This window comes from Dendrobium catenatum, unplaced genomic scaffold (genome assembly GCF_001605985.2).
Source record: "Dendrobium catenatum unplaced genomic scaffold, ASM160598v2 fragScaff_scaffold_123, whole genome shotgun sequence".
In the NCBI taxonomy this organism is placed as follows: Eukaryota; Viridiplantae; Streptophyta; class Magnoliopsida; order Asparagales; family Orchidaceae; genus Dendrobium; species Dendrobium catenatum.
Window position 1 is genome coordinate 1,367,089 of NW_021318585.1, and position 18,513 is coordinate 1,385,601.

General features: G+C 34.1%; 2 protein-coding genes across 4 annotated transcripts; both read left to right on the forward strand.

Moving 5' to 3' along the window:
- The first annotated feature begins 382 nt into the window (after positions 1 to 382).
- On the forward strand, positions 383 to 12,730 carry LOC110098427 (phosphoglycerate kinase, cytosolic). 2 transcript variants are annotated; one of them, XM_020825262.2, is made up of 7 exons: positions 385 to 674; positions 6,808 to 6,885; positions 6,976 to 7,236; positions 7,413 to 7,496; positions 8,323 to 8,556; positions 11,927 to 12,085; positions 12,295 to 12,730. In XM_020825262.2, exons 1-7 carry the CDS (start codon positions 480 to 482, stop codon positions 12,487 to 12,489), a joined length of 1,206 nt encoding a protein of 401 aa, XP_020680921.1. In that variant the 5' UTR covers positions 385 to 479; the 3' UTR covers positions 12,490 to 12,730. The 2 variants fall into 2 exon arrangements, with proteins under 2 accessions (XP_020680920.1, XP_020680921.1); XM_020825261.2 differs by lacking the exon at positions 8,323 to 8,556 and having other exon boundaries at positions 383 to 674; positions 7,413 to 7,730.
- Positions 12,731 to 13,654: 924 nt separating this feature from the next.
- Positions 13,655 to 17,857, forward strand: LOC110098432 (protein FAR1-RELATED SEQUENCE 5). 2 transcript variants are annotated; one of them, XM_020825268.2, is made up of 4 exons: positions 13,655 to 13,796; positions 14,063 to 14,130; positions 14,438 to 16,893; positions 17,550 to 17,857. In XM_020825268.2, the coding sequence occupies exons 3-4, from the start codon at positions 14,445 to 14,447 to the stop codon at positions 17,621 to 17,623; spliced, it is 2,523 nt and encodes an 840-aa protein (XP_020680927.1). In that variant the 5' UTR covers positions 13,655 to 13,796; positions 14,063 to 14,130; positions 14,438 to 14,444; the 3' UTR covers positions 17,624 to 17,857. The 2 variants fall into 2 exon arrangements, with proteins under 2 accessions (XP_020680927.1, XP_028554068.1); XM_028698235.1 differs by lacking the exon at positions 14,063 to 14,130 and having other exon boundaries at positions 13,660 to 13,796.
- Positions 17,858 to 18,513: the final 656 nt, after the last annotated feature.

The following is an 18,513-nucleotide window of genomic DNA, read 5'->3' on the forward strand; positions in this document are numbered from 1 at the left end:
ATAAAAAGCCTCTGCTCCCCGATCGATCAGCAAACCGACCCATCCCTTATCAGTCATTATTGCCGACCGTAAGCATCTCTCCTCGAACAGGGGTTTTCCACGTAAAAACTCTGGTGTCTCTTATGAATGCTACACCCTCTCACTTATCTGCTTGTGTACTGGATCTTCGTACAATGCTAAGACGTTAAACTAAATATTTCTCTACCGCCGCGAATATTCCAGGACGCAACATTATTATTTTTTTTATGTTAGAGATAATTATTATTTGATACTGTTATAATTTTTTTTTTTTTTTTTGTGGATCGGAGATGCCTAAATTGCAGTAAGGGACGCGTACGTTAGCATTCCTGCTTTATAGTACGCCATCGTTCACCTACAAAGCCTTCTGTTTTTCCCAACCCGTGTGGTTGTAGGCATTCCAAGTCCAGTTTTACTTATCCATTTTCTTCGAATCAGATACGTGTTTTAGCGAGCTAAGAATGTCAAAGAAAAGGAGCGTTGGCGATCTGAAGGGAGCAGATCTGAAGGGGAAGAAGGTGTTTGTTAGGGTAGATCTAAACGTACCGCTCGATGACAACCTCAAGATCACCGACGACACCAGGATCAGGGCCGCTGTTCCCACCATCAATTACTTGAGGGAGCACGGAGCCAAGGTGCTTCTCTGCAGTCATCTGGTGAGATTCTCTTATTGATAGGATTTGCTTGCCTTGTTTTTGTTTCCGGTGCTGTTTGTTGTTGGTTGTCTTTTTGAATACTTTATGGTTTTGGTTGTAGCTTTGAGAGGATATTCTATGAAAATGAACTGTTAACAGGTGCATGTTATAGCTTGTTTGGGCTTTTGATTTTATTTTGGATTTAGCTAGCGATCTATCATCTATGCCTTGGTTGATTAAGTTTTCGACTTTCTTCTATTTTGTCTTATGAATTATGTTTATTTTATGTTTACTTGGCCTATTACTATTTAGATTTTGGTTGCGGTGAAAAATTTGGTAGAAATTGCACCTTAAATATGATAAGGATGGTTTTCTACCCACTGAATTTGATTTGATCTAGGTGTAAGACTGGTTAATTAAGCAACTCTTATAAACACACATCCCAAAACAATCAAATGGGTAGAATAAACATAATTTTAGTGTTTTGATCGAATTTCTTATGATTTGATTTCAGTTGGTCTCCAATTGATAACAATTCGTCATTTCGTATATATTATTGCTTTAGTACACTAGGAAATAGGTTATGATGAAAATTGTGATGCAGTGGTATACTTGGAGAAGTATGAATTGAATAATTAAAAAACAAAACATTCAATCAAGCTGCAATGAGGTGTCATCGAGCGGTAATTTATTTCACTATCCTATATTAAGATCCTTATCTTATCATTGCTAATTTATTCCACGGTTATCTTCCATGGCTTGAGTTAATGTTTGATCTTGCATCAGGTCCTGATTTTTTTTACCGTTAGGAGTGGTTCAAGGGCTTTGAAAAATTATTAAATGAGAGATTATTGAGAAAATAAATTTGAAAGAGCATAAATAATAGAATAATGTATATTATAGAATAATAAAAAAGAGTGTAGTTAGCTAGGAAGAAGGTGCATAAAATTATTTTGAAGAGTTATGTGGTTTTTTAAGGATTTGTTTAATAACTCATTATAGTAAAATTTTGAAGATTAAGATGATGCTAAATGATTAGAGAAGAAACATTTTGATATTAACATTTAAGAATAAAGGAGATGTTTGAGATTTTATTTACTATAGAGTGATTGAACCTATGATTCATGCAATGAAGTTGGGAGAGAGTAATGTAATGTAGGCTTAGAAAAATTATAATAGTTTTGTAGAATCAATTTAGTTTCATAATAGGGAGATCTACCATGGAAGTGATTTTTTGTTGTTAAAATTAATGGAGAAGCATGAAGAGAAAAATAAAAACCTTCATACAGTTTTTATTGTTTTTGAAAATGCATATTATTGCGTACGATCATAATTGAGTTGATCTATATCAAGGCAATAATACGTGTCAAAGGTAGGACTGCAAACAAAGTCTAGTTGAGTTCAAGTTGCAACAAACACGTGTTTGACTCGTCGCTAAAAAAGTAGCTCAAACTCAAGCCCGAGCTCAAGTTGAGCTCATATAATGAGCTTGAGCTCGACTGTTCATTCTTTCTCGGGCTTGAGAGCTCGACACAAGATGAAGTTGTGATAGGAGCTCAACTTCGCCAAAGAAAGCCGTGCATAAGTTGTGGACTTGCGGCTGGGGATCATTGGGGAAGGAATGACGTGACATCATCAAAGCTTGTCTCGAAGAAGAAGAAGAAGAGGCGAAATGATGTATTGAATGTTAGGGCTTGGGATTCAAAAATAATAATAAATATATGTAAAAGAAATGAATGCTATAAAGATGTTTTTTTTTTGAAAAGCTGTACAACTGCATTGATACTTGTTTCCTTGTCGATATGATGCTTTTTATTATTGCATTAAATACAATACCTTATTTTACAACAACAACAACAACAAACCTTTATCCCACTACATGGGGTCGGCTACATGAATTTTTTTTCTTCATTTTGTCTTATTAAGGGTTAAACTCTCATTAATTCTAATAAAGAAAGGCCTCCATTTTATGTGACCAAACCATCTAAGGCGACTCTCTCTAATCTTGTCTTCGATTGGAGCTACTCTAATCTTTTCACGTATATGCTCCGATGCTCGTTTTGAATCCTGTCTATAAGAGTAAAGTCACTCATCCACCTGATAATCCTCATCTCTGCAACACTTAACTTATTATTATGCTTCTCTTTTAATGACCAACATTTTGCACCATAAAGCATCGCATGTCTCACCACTAACTAATAGAATTTTCTTTTAAGTTTGAGGGGGATTTTTCTATCACACAACAAGCCCGATGCATTCCTCTACTTCAACCATCCAACTTGAATTCTACTAATACTATCCTCCATCTATTTTACCATCACTTTGAACAATAAAATATAAAACATATACTCTTATTAATGACTATACATGTCAATGGCCTAAAATAGCGCGAACCATTTTGCACGGCACATTAAAATAGCGCGCTCTTTTTGCATCATGCATGGACAATGGTGCATAGCGCAAAGCGCAAATGACACGCTATTTTGTTAACATGGTATAAATTTTAATTAAAAAATTTTAAGGTTTATATATTTAATATACAATTAATTATTAATTAATTAGACATCAAATTAATTAAAATATTAAAAAATGTAAATGATTAACTTTTTGTAGGATTTAAAAACTATCATTTTTGCTATTTGTGTGGGATTTAGGCTAAAGTATCTAAAATCCTGGCTCAATATCTATTATGTAGTCGTAGGGGTTTATAATTATCATTTTTGCTGCTTATAGAGAGTATTTATGCGTTAAGTTTTTTCTCTTATCAACCTATCGTTTGCTAATTAATGTAATAATATATTATATATATATATATATATATATATATATATTATATAATAATAATAATATATATATATATATATAATATATATGTTTTTTATTTTTTTATATTGTGCGTCATATTTAAAATGGCGAACTCCGCGCCTTGCGCTATGCGATATGGCTCCACAAGAACTATTTGCAGTCATGCCGCGCCATGATCGCATTGTGACAAATATTGTTAATGACTTTATCCGTTCCAAAGTCATAACCCCCCACTAGATCATTACTATTAAAATTACACTCCTTATATCAATTTTAGATATATTAAAATAATGCAGAGATGTAGCTACAGCTCGCTCTGATATCATTAAAAACCTGCAGAAACTTTATTATATGTAGAAAATTCTTAGAGAAAGGAAACAGAGATCCGGAAATTCATTTTTTCATGCCCTTCGTTACAGTAACCCCTATCTATATATAATATACCAAGTGTAAAATAATGATTGCTACTGCAGAGGTAGGTTGTCATCTAAGGCTCTCATAGGATGACAGATGTAATCAACGATCAGGATCATTTTCCGAACCGTATAGCAGCTTTTTGCAACTCCTCTATCTTCTGTAGGCTGCCTTTTTCATTGTTTTCTATTCTTTTCCCCGAGTATTAAAATGCCCTATAATTGGCCAGCATTAACGGAACTCTAAAAAGAGCTTACGTGACGTGAAGTCTTATGAGAATTATATTACACCATTGACTTCATTATAATAGAGATACTTACGCAAATCCTCTGTAAAAATTGTAGAATGTCAATTAAGAGTCCTACTAGAGTCCCCGGATATAATCCTAAAGAAAAAATAAATAGAAAACTATCCACATTATCATAGGCATCACCATCCACAGATCCACTATCCTACACCAACTTTCTTATTTTTTTAATTCCACACTGCACGACATCAGCCTTATCTTCATTGAGATCTTTTTTCCTGCACTCTATTTAGGGAGTGAATGTTTGTTCATCGGTTAATGTAACTATCTTACTTCAGTATTAAAGAAATCATATTTTACAGTTTTTGGGGCTTTTTTTGTCTCTACGCCATGAATATGTTGTTTATAAGACCTTCAAGTATTACCATGTCATTCAACTTCTTTCCAGGTCTTGTAAGCTTGCTTAAAATTTTGATGCCCTCTAGTTTATTTTCATTTTCTATTTGCGTGATCTTCTTGAAGATTTTTTTTTTTTTTTTAATGTTTCCTTAGACCAGACTGTTGTTATGAAACTTTCAGCAGATCAATATCATCATTTATTTAATTTTGTGAAGTATGGTTGTAGAACTGAAGCAGAATCATATCTTTCGTATATGGCAGTAGAGGTTCTTGGAGGAAAAATGTATGTTGTTTTGATTTAGTTGTTGTGATGAGGTCATCGATAGAAGATTTCGGCGCGCCTATCAGAGACGACCGCGGAGATCGACGGCCGTGATTGCTAGCCTTTATTTTTGATTTCACTTGTACCGTCAGTTTTCATATTATGCTTTTATTTTCGTAGTTTCTCATTTTACCCCTGAGGGTAATAGTTGCTTTTGTAGCCCCAAGGGGCATTTTAGACTTTTGCACTTTATCTTCTTTGGGGCCTATTTATATGGCCATTGTATCTTGTATGAGATTATTGAATGATTGAATGAAATTTGTTTTGTGTTCTCTTTGTGAGTGCCACTCTTTGGATCTCTTTGTGAGTTCCTTTAGAGATCTCTTAGTGAGTTCTCGAGGTCGTTACATACTATCCTCATATTCTCTACCCAATTCTCCCGCAAGCAATAGTCAACCGTTGGAAGGAGCCGAATTTTTCGTGAGCAAGTTTTGTCCTTGGAGCCCAACCCGCCGGCCATCCTTGTCCCGCCGGCCACCCTCCCTCTCCACCACTTCTCCCCATCTCCTTCCCCAACTCCTCATTGAAATTTGATTTTCAAATTTCACTTTCTTTCCAAATTTGGAAATTTTATTTATGGAAAGTTTTTGAATAAATCCAATAAAAATAAATCTACATGAAATTGGATTTATTTTCAAATTTTCCTAGTCATCAAATCCTATTTGGAAACCCCCCTTCCTCTCTCCCCAATTCCCTCCCTCTCTAATCATGCCGCCGGCCCCTATGGGGGAATCCCATTAATTACTCAATTAATTCTCAAATCCTGTTTGAAATTCAAATTATGATTAAATATTTTTTCCTCCACCTATACTAAAACTGAAATAATTTCAGTTTTTTATTTCCCTAATCCCTCTCTTTCTACCGCCGGCTTCCCCTTAACTTCTCCCTAATTGATTTTTTCAATTAATGCATTGATTACATTAATTGGAAATTCAAAATCCCTAATTCTTCCCTCCCAATTTCACAAAACTGAAATTAAACTTCAGTTTTGTTCTCAACCAAGCCCGCCCCCTCACCCTTGCTCTACCACCGGCCATCCTCTCCCTCTCCAAGCCGCTGCCCCCTCTCTCCCTTCCTTGGGAGGCCTCTCTCGCGGCGACCACCCGGCTTAACTTGCAAGCATGCATGGACGAACCCGAGTGGAACTACGGGTTTGAATACGACCGTAACGGAAGAGTCGACATCCTCCGATCACAGTTCTTTGACGTCGGATTTGACTTCGACGATACCGTCGAAGACAATTTGGGCCGCATCGTGCCGACGCTCATAGACTCCATCGACGAACACTTCGCCGTCTACACTTGGCTTATCAAAGGTCGATCTACCGTGCCTCCTCCACCTCCGAGATCTTCTTCCACGGCAACGTTCCTTGGCGCTTCGATCTTATTGGCAACCTCCATGCTAGCTTGGACAATCTTCCGCCGCTCAACTTAGTCTCCGTAGGAAGAGAGCGTTAAAGGACTCAAGGTGTGAACAACTTTATATTAATTGTGGGAATTTTTATTTACTAGCCGTTGTGTTATGTTTTCTTTCGCTCTTGCTTAAATGGTCTAGCCCTCTTGTTGTAGTTTCTTTGCCTAGCAAATTGAACATCGCGATTTTTTTTTTTTTTGACTTAACTTTGAGGCATAATTATATAATTCGTGGAGCTAAAATTTGATTTTCTTTAAAGATCTTGTGTAACTCCTTCATTGCATCACATCATGTTGACTTTAAAACTACAGTATATGAAGCTTCATCTGTCACTCGCCTACTTAATCCTTAGTGAGTTTTTCTTACTTGGAATATGATAACATTTATATGCTTGTTTTAAAGTTTAATTGAATTCTCTCTTTCATCTGGCATTGGCACAGGCATGATTTAGTTGCTTTGCTAGTTTTCTTTATTTTTTTTTTAATTTGTGAAATGAATGGAACCTTCAAGCAGTGTACTTTCGAACATTACTTAAATTGGAACTTGAAATTCAGGGTCGCCCTAAAGGTGTCACTCCAAAGTACAGCTTGAAGCCTCTTGTGCCTAGGATATCAGAACTTCTTGGAGTTGATGTAAGCTTTTAAATTTGTACTTAATTTCAGTGGTAGCAATTTTTTTATTTCAGGGTGTTTCTTTTCTCAAGTTTGACTGTAATAACATAGGTTGAGATGGCCAATGATTCCATTGGTGAGGAAGTGGAGAAAATCATTGCTGCTTTGCCCGATGGAGGCGTTGTCCTCCTTGAAAATGTGAGGTTCTATAAGGAAGAAGAGAAGAATGATCCAGAGTTCGCAAAGAAACTTGCTTCTCTTGCTGATCTCTATGTTAATGATGCCTTCGGAACTGCTCACAGAGCTCATGCTTCAACAGAGGGTGTAACAAAGTACTTGAAGCCTGCTGTTGCTGGCTTTCTCATGCAGAAGGTATGATGCAGTTTTCTTGTTGATATTTGCACTGTAAAATAAATTCCCTTTTAGCTTTGATTAATTAAAATGATTTAACCAATGCCTTTCTTCGGGCTTGTAAAAGACAAAAGAAATGTAAAATCTTTATCTGTTAGCTGCTAGCTTTTGTTTGCTTAGTTTATTATGGCTTCCAGGAACTTGATTACCTTGTTGGAGCAGTTGGAAATCCTAAGCGACCTTTTGCTGCCATTGTTGGTGGCTCAAAAGTTTCAACTAAGATTGGGGTGATGGAGTCACTCTTAGAGAAAGTTGATATCCTTCTTCTTGGAGGGGGAATGATATTCACTTTCTACAAGGCACAAGGGCATGGTGTTGGATCCTCTCTTGTTGAGGAAGATAAACTTGGTCTAGCAACAGCTCTTATTGAGAAGGCAAAGCTGAAAGGAGTGTCACTCCTATTACCTACTGATGTCGTTGCTGCCGATAAGTTTGCTGCAGATGCCAACAGCAAGGTTTGTTCTCTACTTTTTGGCTGTCAATTATATTTTAGTTTAGTAGCATTAATGAATGTCAACATGCTCAATATTTGTATTTAATAGAGAAGGAATAGAAAGTTCTTTTAATTGATTTTATCTTAGATTTGCTTTTTCTCCAGTTAAAATTTGCATGAAAATTTTTTACTTAAGAATACTTCAACCAAAAAGTAGTCGGGATAGGCTCAAAGTCTTTAGAATTGTTTAAAATTTGTGTAATATTACTTATCTATTGCACTAGTTTTAAAGCCCTTATCCCTGGCCAAAATTTTAGTCAAGCTATTCTGACAATTTTTTTTTCCAATTGGTATGCACATGTATTACTCATAATGTTGAAGGCTATATGCGGATCAAATTAGGCCTAGTTGAAGTTTGTGCTATTTGTAAAGTAGTTGTGATTGTTGTTTGAAAACTTGATTGTTTTGAAATCCAATATTGGGTATGATAAATTCTTATCTTTTTTTGGGAGAAAAAATTGAACATCAACTTTCTTGTGGTTATCTTAGGATTTATTTGGGGAATTTTTTTTATACTTTTATTTTACAAACAATGCTCAAAAGTTTCAACTAAGATTGGGGTGATGGAGTCACTCTTAGAGAAAGTTGATATCCTTCTTCTTGGAGGGGGAATGATATTCACTTTCTACAAGGCACAAGGGCATGGTGTTGGATCCTCTCTTGTTGAGGAAGATAAACTTGGTCTAGCAACAGCTCTTATTGAGAAGGCAAAGCTGAAAGGAGTGTCACTCCTATTACCTACTGATGTCGTTGCTGCCGATAAGTTTGCTGCAGATGCCAACAGCAAGGTTTGTTCTCTACTTTTTGGCTGTCAATTATATTTTAGTTTAGTAGCATTAATGAATGTCAACATGCTCAATATTTGTATTTAATAGAGAAGGAATAGAAAGTTCTTTTAATTGATTTTATCTTAGATTTGCTTTTTCTCCAGTTAAAATTTGCATGAAAATTTTTTACTTAAGAATACTTCAACCAAAAAGTAGTCGGGATAGGCTCAAAGTCTTTAGAATTGTTTAAAATTTGTGTAATATTACTTATCTATTGCACTAGTTTTAAAGCCCTTATCCCTGGCCAAAATTTTAGTCAAGCTATTCTGACAATTTTTTTTTCCAATTGGTATGCACATGTATTACTCATAATGTTGAAGGCTATATGCGGATCAAATTAGGCCTAGTTGAAGTTTGTGCTATTTGTAAAGTAGTTGTGACTGTTGTTTGAAAACTTGATTGTTTTGAAATCCAATATTGGGTATGATAAATTCTTATCTTTTTCTGGGAGAAAAAATTGAGCATCAACTTTCTTGTGGTTATCTTAGGATTTATTTGGGGATTATTTCTTTTTAGTTTTATTTTACAAACAATTATCTCGTTTTTATTTGGCTACTTTTTTTTTAATTGCCATGGTGAGAAGTAGCATTTTGTCATATTTGTGTGTATTGTTGGACTTTTTCAAATGGGAAGAAGTATATAATACCCATAGCATCTTTCAAAAATTGTTTTTTTCAACAATATTTCTACAATTACTTTTACAGATAGATGCAACTAGTCCAGTCAGGCCTACGCTAGTATATATTATTATAAATAATTATTTCTCACAATAGAAATTTTTGAAAAGTAGCAAAAAAGTTATAGCTATAATGCTATATAAAATTGTGGCAATTATTTGGAAAGCAAGACTATGAAAAAGTTGCCCTAAATGGGGGACTCTTATAGTTCATTAGGGTAGATTTTCTTTAGTTTAGATTTCCATATAGTTATCATAGTTATGTATGACTATAACATTTCATTGCCTTTTGAATTTTTTTTTTTTTGCGGTGAGAAGCTTATATATGAATATGCTAAACACCTGGCTCAATGAAACTCAATTTGCCTTCAAGCGAGGAAGGTTAAAGTTAAAGGTGCTCCCCTCGATGAAGGTCAATGTGCACTTGCTAAGGATTAAGTATCATTCATCAACGGCTACTCGCCACTCATTACTCATCACTCGGTAGACTCGCTCTGACTAATGATTATCCGCATGTTAGTTGTCCATGTATATTTTTGTATTTTAGCAACATATTTTTTGGGCGGGCTAGACACATTAAGGAAAAGAATATCTTTTCTTATATAATTTTTTTTTATGTAGCCTTATAATCCTGTAAATAAAAGGTCGTAGGGCTATTTCAAAGAGAATGGAAGTCATTTGGGAGAACTTGGATTCAATACAATCTTTAGGGGTTGTTTGGTAGCGCGATTTAAGAAGGATTTAAGCCAGATTTGTCGTTAATTCTACCAAATGATTTGATAGCATGCAATAAACATGAATCGATTATAAAACATGGATTATTTACAACATAAATTCGAGATTTTCTAAATCCCTTTGTTCGATGGATTTAACAGGATTTACGGGTTTGCGAAGTTCTTCTACGACAAGCGAGTGAGCTCTCGTCTTGAAGGATGAGGCGAAGATGGTTACTGATGCAGCGAGCTAGCTCCCATCATAACTTTTGATTTGACGTGACGCCTTCGAATGAGGCGAATAAGCTGCTTTAGCAACTCTAGAAAAACAAATTGATAGGAATTAGATGCGATTTCAGCAAAATCAGCCAACGGTAATATGAAATTCGGAAAACATATAGGAAAAACTCTTTTTATTGCAAGATATGTGAAGAAAAACAAACAAGATACGATGGATTTTCAATTAGAGAGGAAGATCCGGCTCTCCCAATTCTCTAGCCACCGATTAAAGCCTAATCAACCTAAGAACAATCTAAATTCAACAAACAATACATAACCCTAACCCTAGGAAAAACACTCTGCTTAAAGCATACAAAAATATCTCAAATCCCCAAACATCCTTTTGCATTTGAATTCTTTCCCTCCTAGCAGTTGCCCGCCTTATTTGGATTTTAATACCATGAGCTCCACTGCAGAAGGGGCGAGCAATTAAGCAGGCGGAAGCTTGTTCCACTTAAAATAGTCTGTCAAGGACCGTTGGACCAGTCTAACACAATTTCATGCGAAGCGAAAGTAGCAATGAAGAAATGTTGATGAGGAAAAGCAACAAAAACGAATCAAGGGAAGAAGTCAAAAAGTAAACTCTAGATGACCTCCTAAATTAGAAATTAATCTAAGTTAGCATTATTATAAATAAGTAGTGGTATAATTAGTAGTGTAATTAAGTAATCTAATTTAGCCTAATTAAATAATTAATAATATAATTGGTCATTAAATTAGTTTAATTAATATAATTTAAAATAGAAGTAGTTAATTTTATACTTATTATTACAAATAATAATTAAATAATTAATTTGTTGAATATTTAAGTGATCAATGAGATAATTAATAATATAATTAATAATTAAAACTAATTAAATAATACTTAAATAATTAATTAAATCATTAATATGAGTATTAGTTAAATAATTTGTAATTTCAAAAAAGAATCAACTAATTAATTAGGGTTTAGAAATATAATTAGATAATTATTAATATAATAAGTAATTTGATAATTAACATCTAAATAACTAATTTGATAACTAGTAATAATTAAGCTAAATTATAATTACATTATTTATCATTAGAACTTATCATCAAAGTAATTAAAATTAAAGTTAATAAGTAACTCATACTTAACATATAAATTAAATTCAAAACACATTAAATTTAATTTCTAAATGAACTAACCGCCATAAATCCTAGATTATATTGCCAAATTGATTCACAATATTTAACTAGATTTAACAACTATCTTGCTAAGCTGTTTTGAAAATTTAACATACCCAAGATTTATTAAATTGATTTATTACTAAAGTTAAATCCTACTTGTTGCCAAACCCCTTAGAATCTCTCCTTTTCTCTCTTACTTTTTCTCTGACCGAGCCTTCTAAGTCTTGGTAGTAAGGTCCGGGTATCATTTACACATAAATTTGGATCTAACAATTGACTTTTTAAAATTAGATTCATTAGATTGTGATAGTTGTAAGAAAGGCAGAAAGCTGTCTGATTATTTTGAAATTAAAATGTCTACTACTCACACAAGCCATTGCAACTTTTAAAAATTTATTTTACACAAAAGTCATAGCTGCAGCTGCCTCATAGGCCCCCTGAACAGCAATATAAATTAACTAAATCTTTGAAGCCTTCATGTGTGTTGCTAATCTAACTCTTTACTTTTCAGATTGTCCCAGCATCTGCTATCCCTGATGGCTGGATGGGACTTGACATTGGGCCAGATTCCATTGACACATTCAGTGAGGCTCTTGAGAGTGCTAAAACCATAATCTGGAATGGACCTATGGGTGTTTTTGAGTTTGAGAAGTTCGCAGTTGGAACAGATGTGAGTTAAATGGATAATAAAACTTTCATCTTCAGAATAAAAATAATAATTATGAAGCCTAAAGCTTCGTTTGGGATGGCTTTCTAACTACTTCTTAAAGTACCTTTATAGTATAAAATTTTAAATTTTTATACTAGAAAGCTGTTTTAAGAAGTAGAAAAAAAGCAGTCCCAAAGTCTAATTCTCACCCTACTGCTTAATTATCTCAGGCTATTGCGAAGAAATTGGCTGATCTTAGTGGAAAAGGTGTCACGACTATCATCGGCGGCGGCGACTCTGTTGCTGCTGTAGAGAAAGCTGGGCTTGCTGATAAGATGAGCCATATCTCTACCGGCGGTGGTGCGAGCTTGGAGCTTTTGGAAGGAAAATCGCTGCCCGGTGTTCTCGCCCTTGATGACGCCTGAACCTCGGCTGGACATTGATGGCTTTTTTTGAGAGAATTTTGTGAGTTATTAAACAAACTTTTTTTGCAGCTGCGCTCCTCCTTTATCTGTTGACGTTTTTTAGAAATAAGTGGAGGTATTTGGTTGCTTCAGTGATGAAGTTCTTGGAACCATTGCGCTTTGTTTTTATATTGAAGGATTTTGTTGTTGATGACTGCTATCTAAGGAGTATTATGTGGAAGCAGCATTTATAACTTTTCAATTTTCCTTTTTTTTTTAAAAAAAAATGAAGTGCTTAGATTTGATCATTGGTTTGTTCTTGGATAGTTGGTTTGCATCAATATTTTGGATTTTATTTTATACAATGTGTTAAATTTAACAAATTATAGAAATAAATGGGATCAATTTAAGGTTTGTTTGAGAAAATTTTGTGGCTGTTTTATTGTTTTGATAGTAGTCATAATTTTATTTGACTATTATTATTTTTTGTTTTCTCATTACTTTTTAAAAAATTTTGTGATAGAAAATTATTTTTTTATCGAAGTAGTTAAATTATTTTTCTTATAATAATTTTATAATTAATTTTATAGAATGTTACAGTTCTCCTAAATAAACTCGAAAAATTACGCATCTATATTCTAGATTTACGTTTTTTCCTATGAAGTTTTACACCTTTGCTACTTTTTTTAATTTTTTATTCATTAAAGCTCATTTGATTGCTTGAAAATGAAAATATATATTAAAAAAATGAGGATTTTATTTTAAATTAGTTTAATTGTGAATTAAAATTTTTATTTTTGTCAGAGTTTTGAAGAGATTTATTGAATTTGAAATAAAAAATTAATGTCTAATTTTGTAATGTTAAATAAAATAATATCAAATTATTTAAATTAATTATATTTAATATATTAATATTAATAATACTAATTTAATTATGTGAGTTAATATACTTATATTTAATTTATTTTATTGAATATTTAAAATTTTAATAAATATTATTAATTCCAATTATATTAATTAAGTTACAACTTACACTACATAATAATATATCATCTCAATTAATAATTAAATAAAGCTTATAAATAAATAAACATATATATTTTTATTTAATTATAAATGAAATTTAACATTAATTTATTTAACTCTATATTTTCATATAATTAATATGAAATATTAAACCCCGACCAAAAACTATGAAAATCGCGATCGGAGCTCGCCAGCCTACCCGAAACCCTCGACGAGGCCAAGAAGTCGAGAGGGGTGCTCGCTGGAGAAGGCAAGGGAGCTTGCGTTTCTGTTCGTCTAAATCACGTAAATCTGCTGCGGAGGTAAAGCTGGATTTAAAAAACGAAGGATTTTTTTTTTTTTCAGCGGAACCATTTGGCACGTTATCGCGTAAATCCTGCTGCCCAAGCGGCCCTAGTATTAGATCGATGATACGGGTTTTTTAATTACGCTGAGCCAGACATCACCTCAAAAGTCAAAATATTGCTTTTGGAAAGAAAATTTCTTGTTTTTCTTGATCACTTTATGCTCATCTTGTGAAGAATTGCTCGTTTGAATGAATGGACGACTACTTTCTGTGTTGCTGCAGTTAAATCACTGTCAGGTCTTTCAGAAGGAGCTCCCAAGGAGGACATAAAAAGGGAATCCAGTGGTTTAGTAAGTATCTTTTTGTTCCAATACCTTTTAGCTTTCCTTTAGCTGCTACTTTTTATTCTGATGTTTTTTCATTCATTCTCTTAAGTTGTTTATTTTTTGATCGGGTAAGCCATATAAGTAAAATACATGCTTCGTCAGCTATTAGGGGGATGCCTATTTGTGAAGTGTTGTCTTTTCTTTCTCAAATGGAACTTTCACTGCAATTGTTGTTAACAAGACAGATAATGGCTATTGATGCCTGCTTTTAATTTCATAGAGTGTTTTCAATGCACATTCTTCTTGGAGCTTGATTGGTTGCTATTTTCAGGCAGGAAATGGCAGATATAAGAGCAACCACTAGCGGTTTGATTGAAGAAGTTGGAAGTTCTGGCTGGATGCCAACTGTTAATATGCTGTTTGATAGTGAAAATGATGCATATGATTTCTATGGTACTTATGCTGAGAATGTTGGCTTCTTTGTTCGAAGATCAACTCTATGGACGACCTCAAAGAATATTGTGACAAGAAGGACCTTTGTTTGCTCAAGAGAGGGTTTTCGTGAGAAGAAAAAGGGGGCCAAGGAAGTGAAGTCTCCACGGCCCGAAACAAGGATTGGTTGCCAGGCCTGCATGACAATCAGGCTTACAACTAATGGAAAATACCGTGTGACGGAATTTGTACCAAATCATAACCATTCTCTTGCGACCGCAACCTCAATCCAGATGTTGAAGGCGAAGAAGCTGAGGCGAAAAGCTCGTGCTGCACGAGTTGATTTGGTGGATGATTCAGTGAAGACTCCAGAGTTTGAAACTGAATATGAGGCTTATGAGTTCTATAACATGTATGCTGGAAGGATGGGTTTCACTGTTCGACGAGCAAGCATGACAGTAACAGCTGGTGATGTTATTACAAGAAGGATGTTTGTGTGCTCCAAAGAGGGTTTTCGAGAGAGGAAGAAAGGTGCGAAAAGGGTGAAGAAGCCTCGCCCAGAAACAAGAACTGGGTGCCCTGCATGTATGATCATCAGAATAGGACCCAGTGGCAAATATCATGTCTCAGAATTTGTTACCTACCATAATCATCCACTCTCGGCCCCTTTAGCGAATGATTTGTTGATTTCACAAAATTCAGAAACAGGTGTTCTTGATGATGAATCAGGCATGACAGATGTGTTAATGATGACCCCGATGTCCACTGATAATTCTGGGAACATACAAGCTCGAGGTGCTCAGGATTTCAGCTTGCATTCTGTTGACAGCAAGTCTTGTTTAAGGTCCAAACTTTCTAAATCTGTTCTGGTTGGAGACGTAGGAGCAACACTTGAGTATCTACAAAAGATGCAAGATGAAAACCCATCATTCTTTTATGCAGTTCAAGTTGATGAGATGGGTAGCTTGATCAACTTTTTCTGGGCTGATGCAAAGTCTGTGATGGATTTTAAGTACTTTGGTGATGTGGTTTGTTTTGACTCAACTTATAAATATTTTGGTTATGGTAGGCCATTTGCACAGTTTATTGGTGTGAATCATCATAAGCAAGCCGTTATTTTTGGTTCTGCATTATTGCATGATGAAAGCAAAAAATCATACAAGTGGTTGTTTGACACTTTCAAGACTGCAATGAGTGGAAAACAATCTAAGACGATTTTGACCGATCGGAGCGCATTAATGACTGAAGCAATAGCTGAGATGTGGCCAGGTACCTTTCATCGATATTGCGTGTGGCATATTTACCAGAATGCTCTTGAGCAGCTAACCCAAGCATTTCATGGCTCAAAAACTTTAGCCAGTGACTTTAGCCGATGTCTCTTCGATTATGAAGATGAGGAGGAGTTCCTCATGGCATGGAAAACAATGTTAGAAACTTATGATCTCAAAGATAACCAATGGTTGGCCAATCTATTTGAAGAGAGGGAAAAATGGGCATTGGTGTATGGGCGAGAAGCATTTTATGCTGATATGAAAAGCGTTCAGCTTAAGGATAACTTGAGTGGTGAGCTAAAAAAATATCTTTCCCCTGAAACAGAGCTTTTAAACTTTTACGAGCATTACAACAAACTTCTTGAAGAAAGACGATTTGCAGAACTACAAGCTGATGCCCATGCTAGTCAAAGTGCTCGAAAATTGCCTTCAATGAGAGTGCTGAGACAAGCTGCAGATTCCTATACTCCTGCTGCATTTAAAATGTTTGAAAAGGAATTTGAGCTTTACATGGATTGTATGATATATAGTTGTGGTGAGATTGGGACAGTATCAGAGTATAAGGTAACCATGGATGAAAAGCTTAAAGATCATTTTGTTAAGTTTGATTCATTAGATGGAAGTATCACTTGTAGCTGCAAAAAGTTTGATTTTATAGGGATTCCATGCCATCACATGCTAAAGGTACTCGATTCTAGAAATATCAAAGATCTCCCTCCGGAATATGTACTCAAAAGGTGGAGAAAGGATGCAAAGGTGGTACCTTTTAGTGGCATCTATGATTTTCCTTTTGATGGGAACCCCCAAACATTATCTGCAAAGCGCTACAACTATTTATGCCGCATCTTTAGTATTGCTGCTTCTAGAGCTTCAAAATCTTTTGATACTTGTGTATTTATTGAGAACCAATCAGATTTGCTTATGGAGCAAGTTGAGCACATTTTGAGAGTTCGATCTATTGATATGCCTTCTCTTATTACTGCTCCATGTGATCGAGCTCAAAACTCGGTTGAATCCATTGTTACTGGGGGCTTCCGACATGACAGGGTCAACCAAGGAAGTTTTGTAGGTGCCAATGTGAATGGTATGCTATTGCTATAATGCACATTTATTTTTTATATTTTTAGTATTTGTGAATAAAAAATTAAGAGCTTGTTAGACATCATCTTTTGTTTTTATTATTTTTTTATTTTTATAATTTTGACATAACATGTTTGATTAGTGTTTTGTAAGTGTTTTTTTTTTAATAATTTTGACATAAGATGTTTGATTAGCATTTTATAAGTATTTTTTATTTTTTGTTTTTAAAAATATTTAACATTATTTTAAAAAAAACTCAAAACAACCTTAAGGATTAGTACTTTTTTTAAAAATTTATTAATAATTATAGTCTATAAAGATCCTAAATTAAAACTAGAATTATTAATAAACTTTTTTATTAAAGAAATATTTAATAAACTTGTATTAAAAAAATATTATTACTTGAAAATTATATTTAATAAATAATTTAATTAAAAAAGAACTAAAATACACCTTAATTTATTACCATTAACCTCAAAATTTGATGTTATGACTAAAAATACCCCTTTCTAAGGAGTTGAGGGACAAAATTGTTCCCTCAAAAGAATTGGGGATCATTATGGTCTTTTTCTGTATTCTTTTTTTTTTTTCCTGCATTTTTTTTTTCTGCATTTCAGGTTCTAATCTTATGTTCTTTTTTTTTTTTGGGTTTCAAAACAGGTTTTCTTGGCTCTCGGCTTTCACACCCAACTATGTGTTGGGGGCAGTTTCCAGCTGGTCCGCCTGAGCAATGAGAAGATGCACATTTGTAATAAATATTCCGGATATTCTGCTTCCAGTGTAATCCTGAAAACGCTCTTGTTTTGTTGAAACTTATGTCCAAGAAAACAAGAAGCTCTAGGTTCCCTTGTCTATAAAAAATCAAGATGTTTTATTTTATTTATTTTATTTTGTAAACTTTCTGGTTTAATTAGTGATGTTACCGAAAATTTGTATATATATCTGAAATGCATTTAAAATTTATGAAAGCTAGAATTTGTTTACTAGAGAGGATATTAAAAGGTTGTTTGACTCAGTCTGCGCTCATCTAAAGTGCAACTCTTGTATGTTGCGAGAAGCAAATTAGCAATTTTTTATAGTTTGAAGACTATCTCCTTTCCATTTTTTTAAAGAAGTTTTGTTTAATTTTAATTTTAATTTTTTTTTATGAAAGCATGTATATTATTTGTAAACATGTTTCTTGTTAGTGTTTAGGAAAGTTTATAAGTGGACCATTTCAGTTTAGCATACTTTATTTGTTACCATTTTATAAACAAACAACATTTCTTTTTCTTCAATATGTAATTTGGGTGTTAGTAACCTTTGTCATCATCCCCCGCTACTCTTGTTAAGCCTGTAAGTCCATGCGACTTATTTTGCCTATCTTATATGTATTTTCAGGGTTGAAGTTGAGTGGTATTTGATAGTGATGAAATTACCATATGGAGAGATCTCTAGCATACTTCTCACCTTTGCACAAGTAACATTGAGGTAAGAACCTAGATAATCTAGTGAAAATTTTGTTTTACATTAGCAAAACAACACAACTATACCTTGGGAAGCTCCTTCGAATCTATTATTTAATGAGCCAAACTCTAGTCGCTCTTCTCTAGGGGTGTAAACGAGTCAAGTAGTTGCCTGCTGA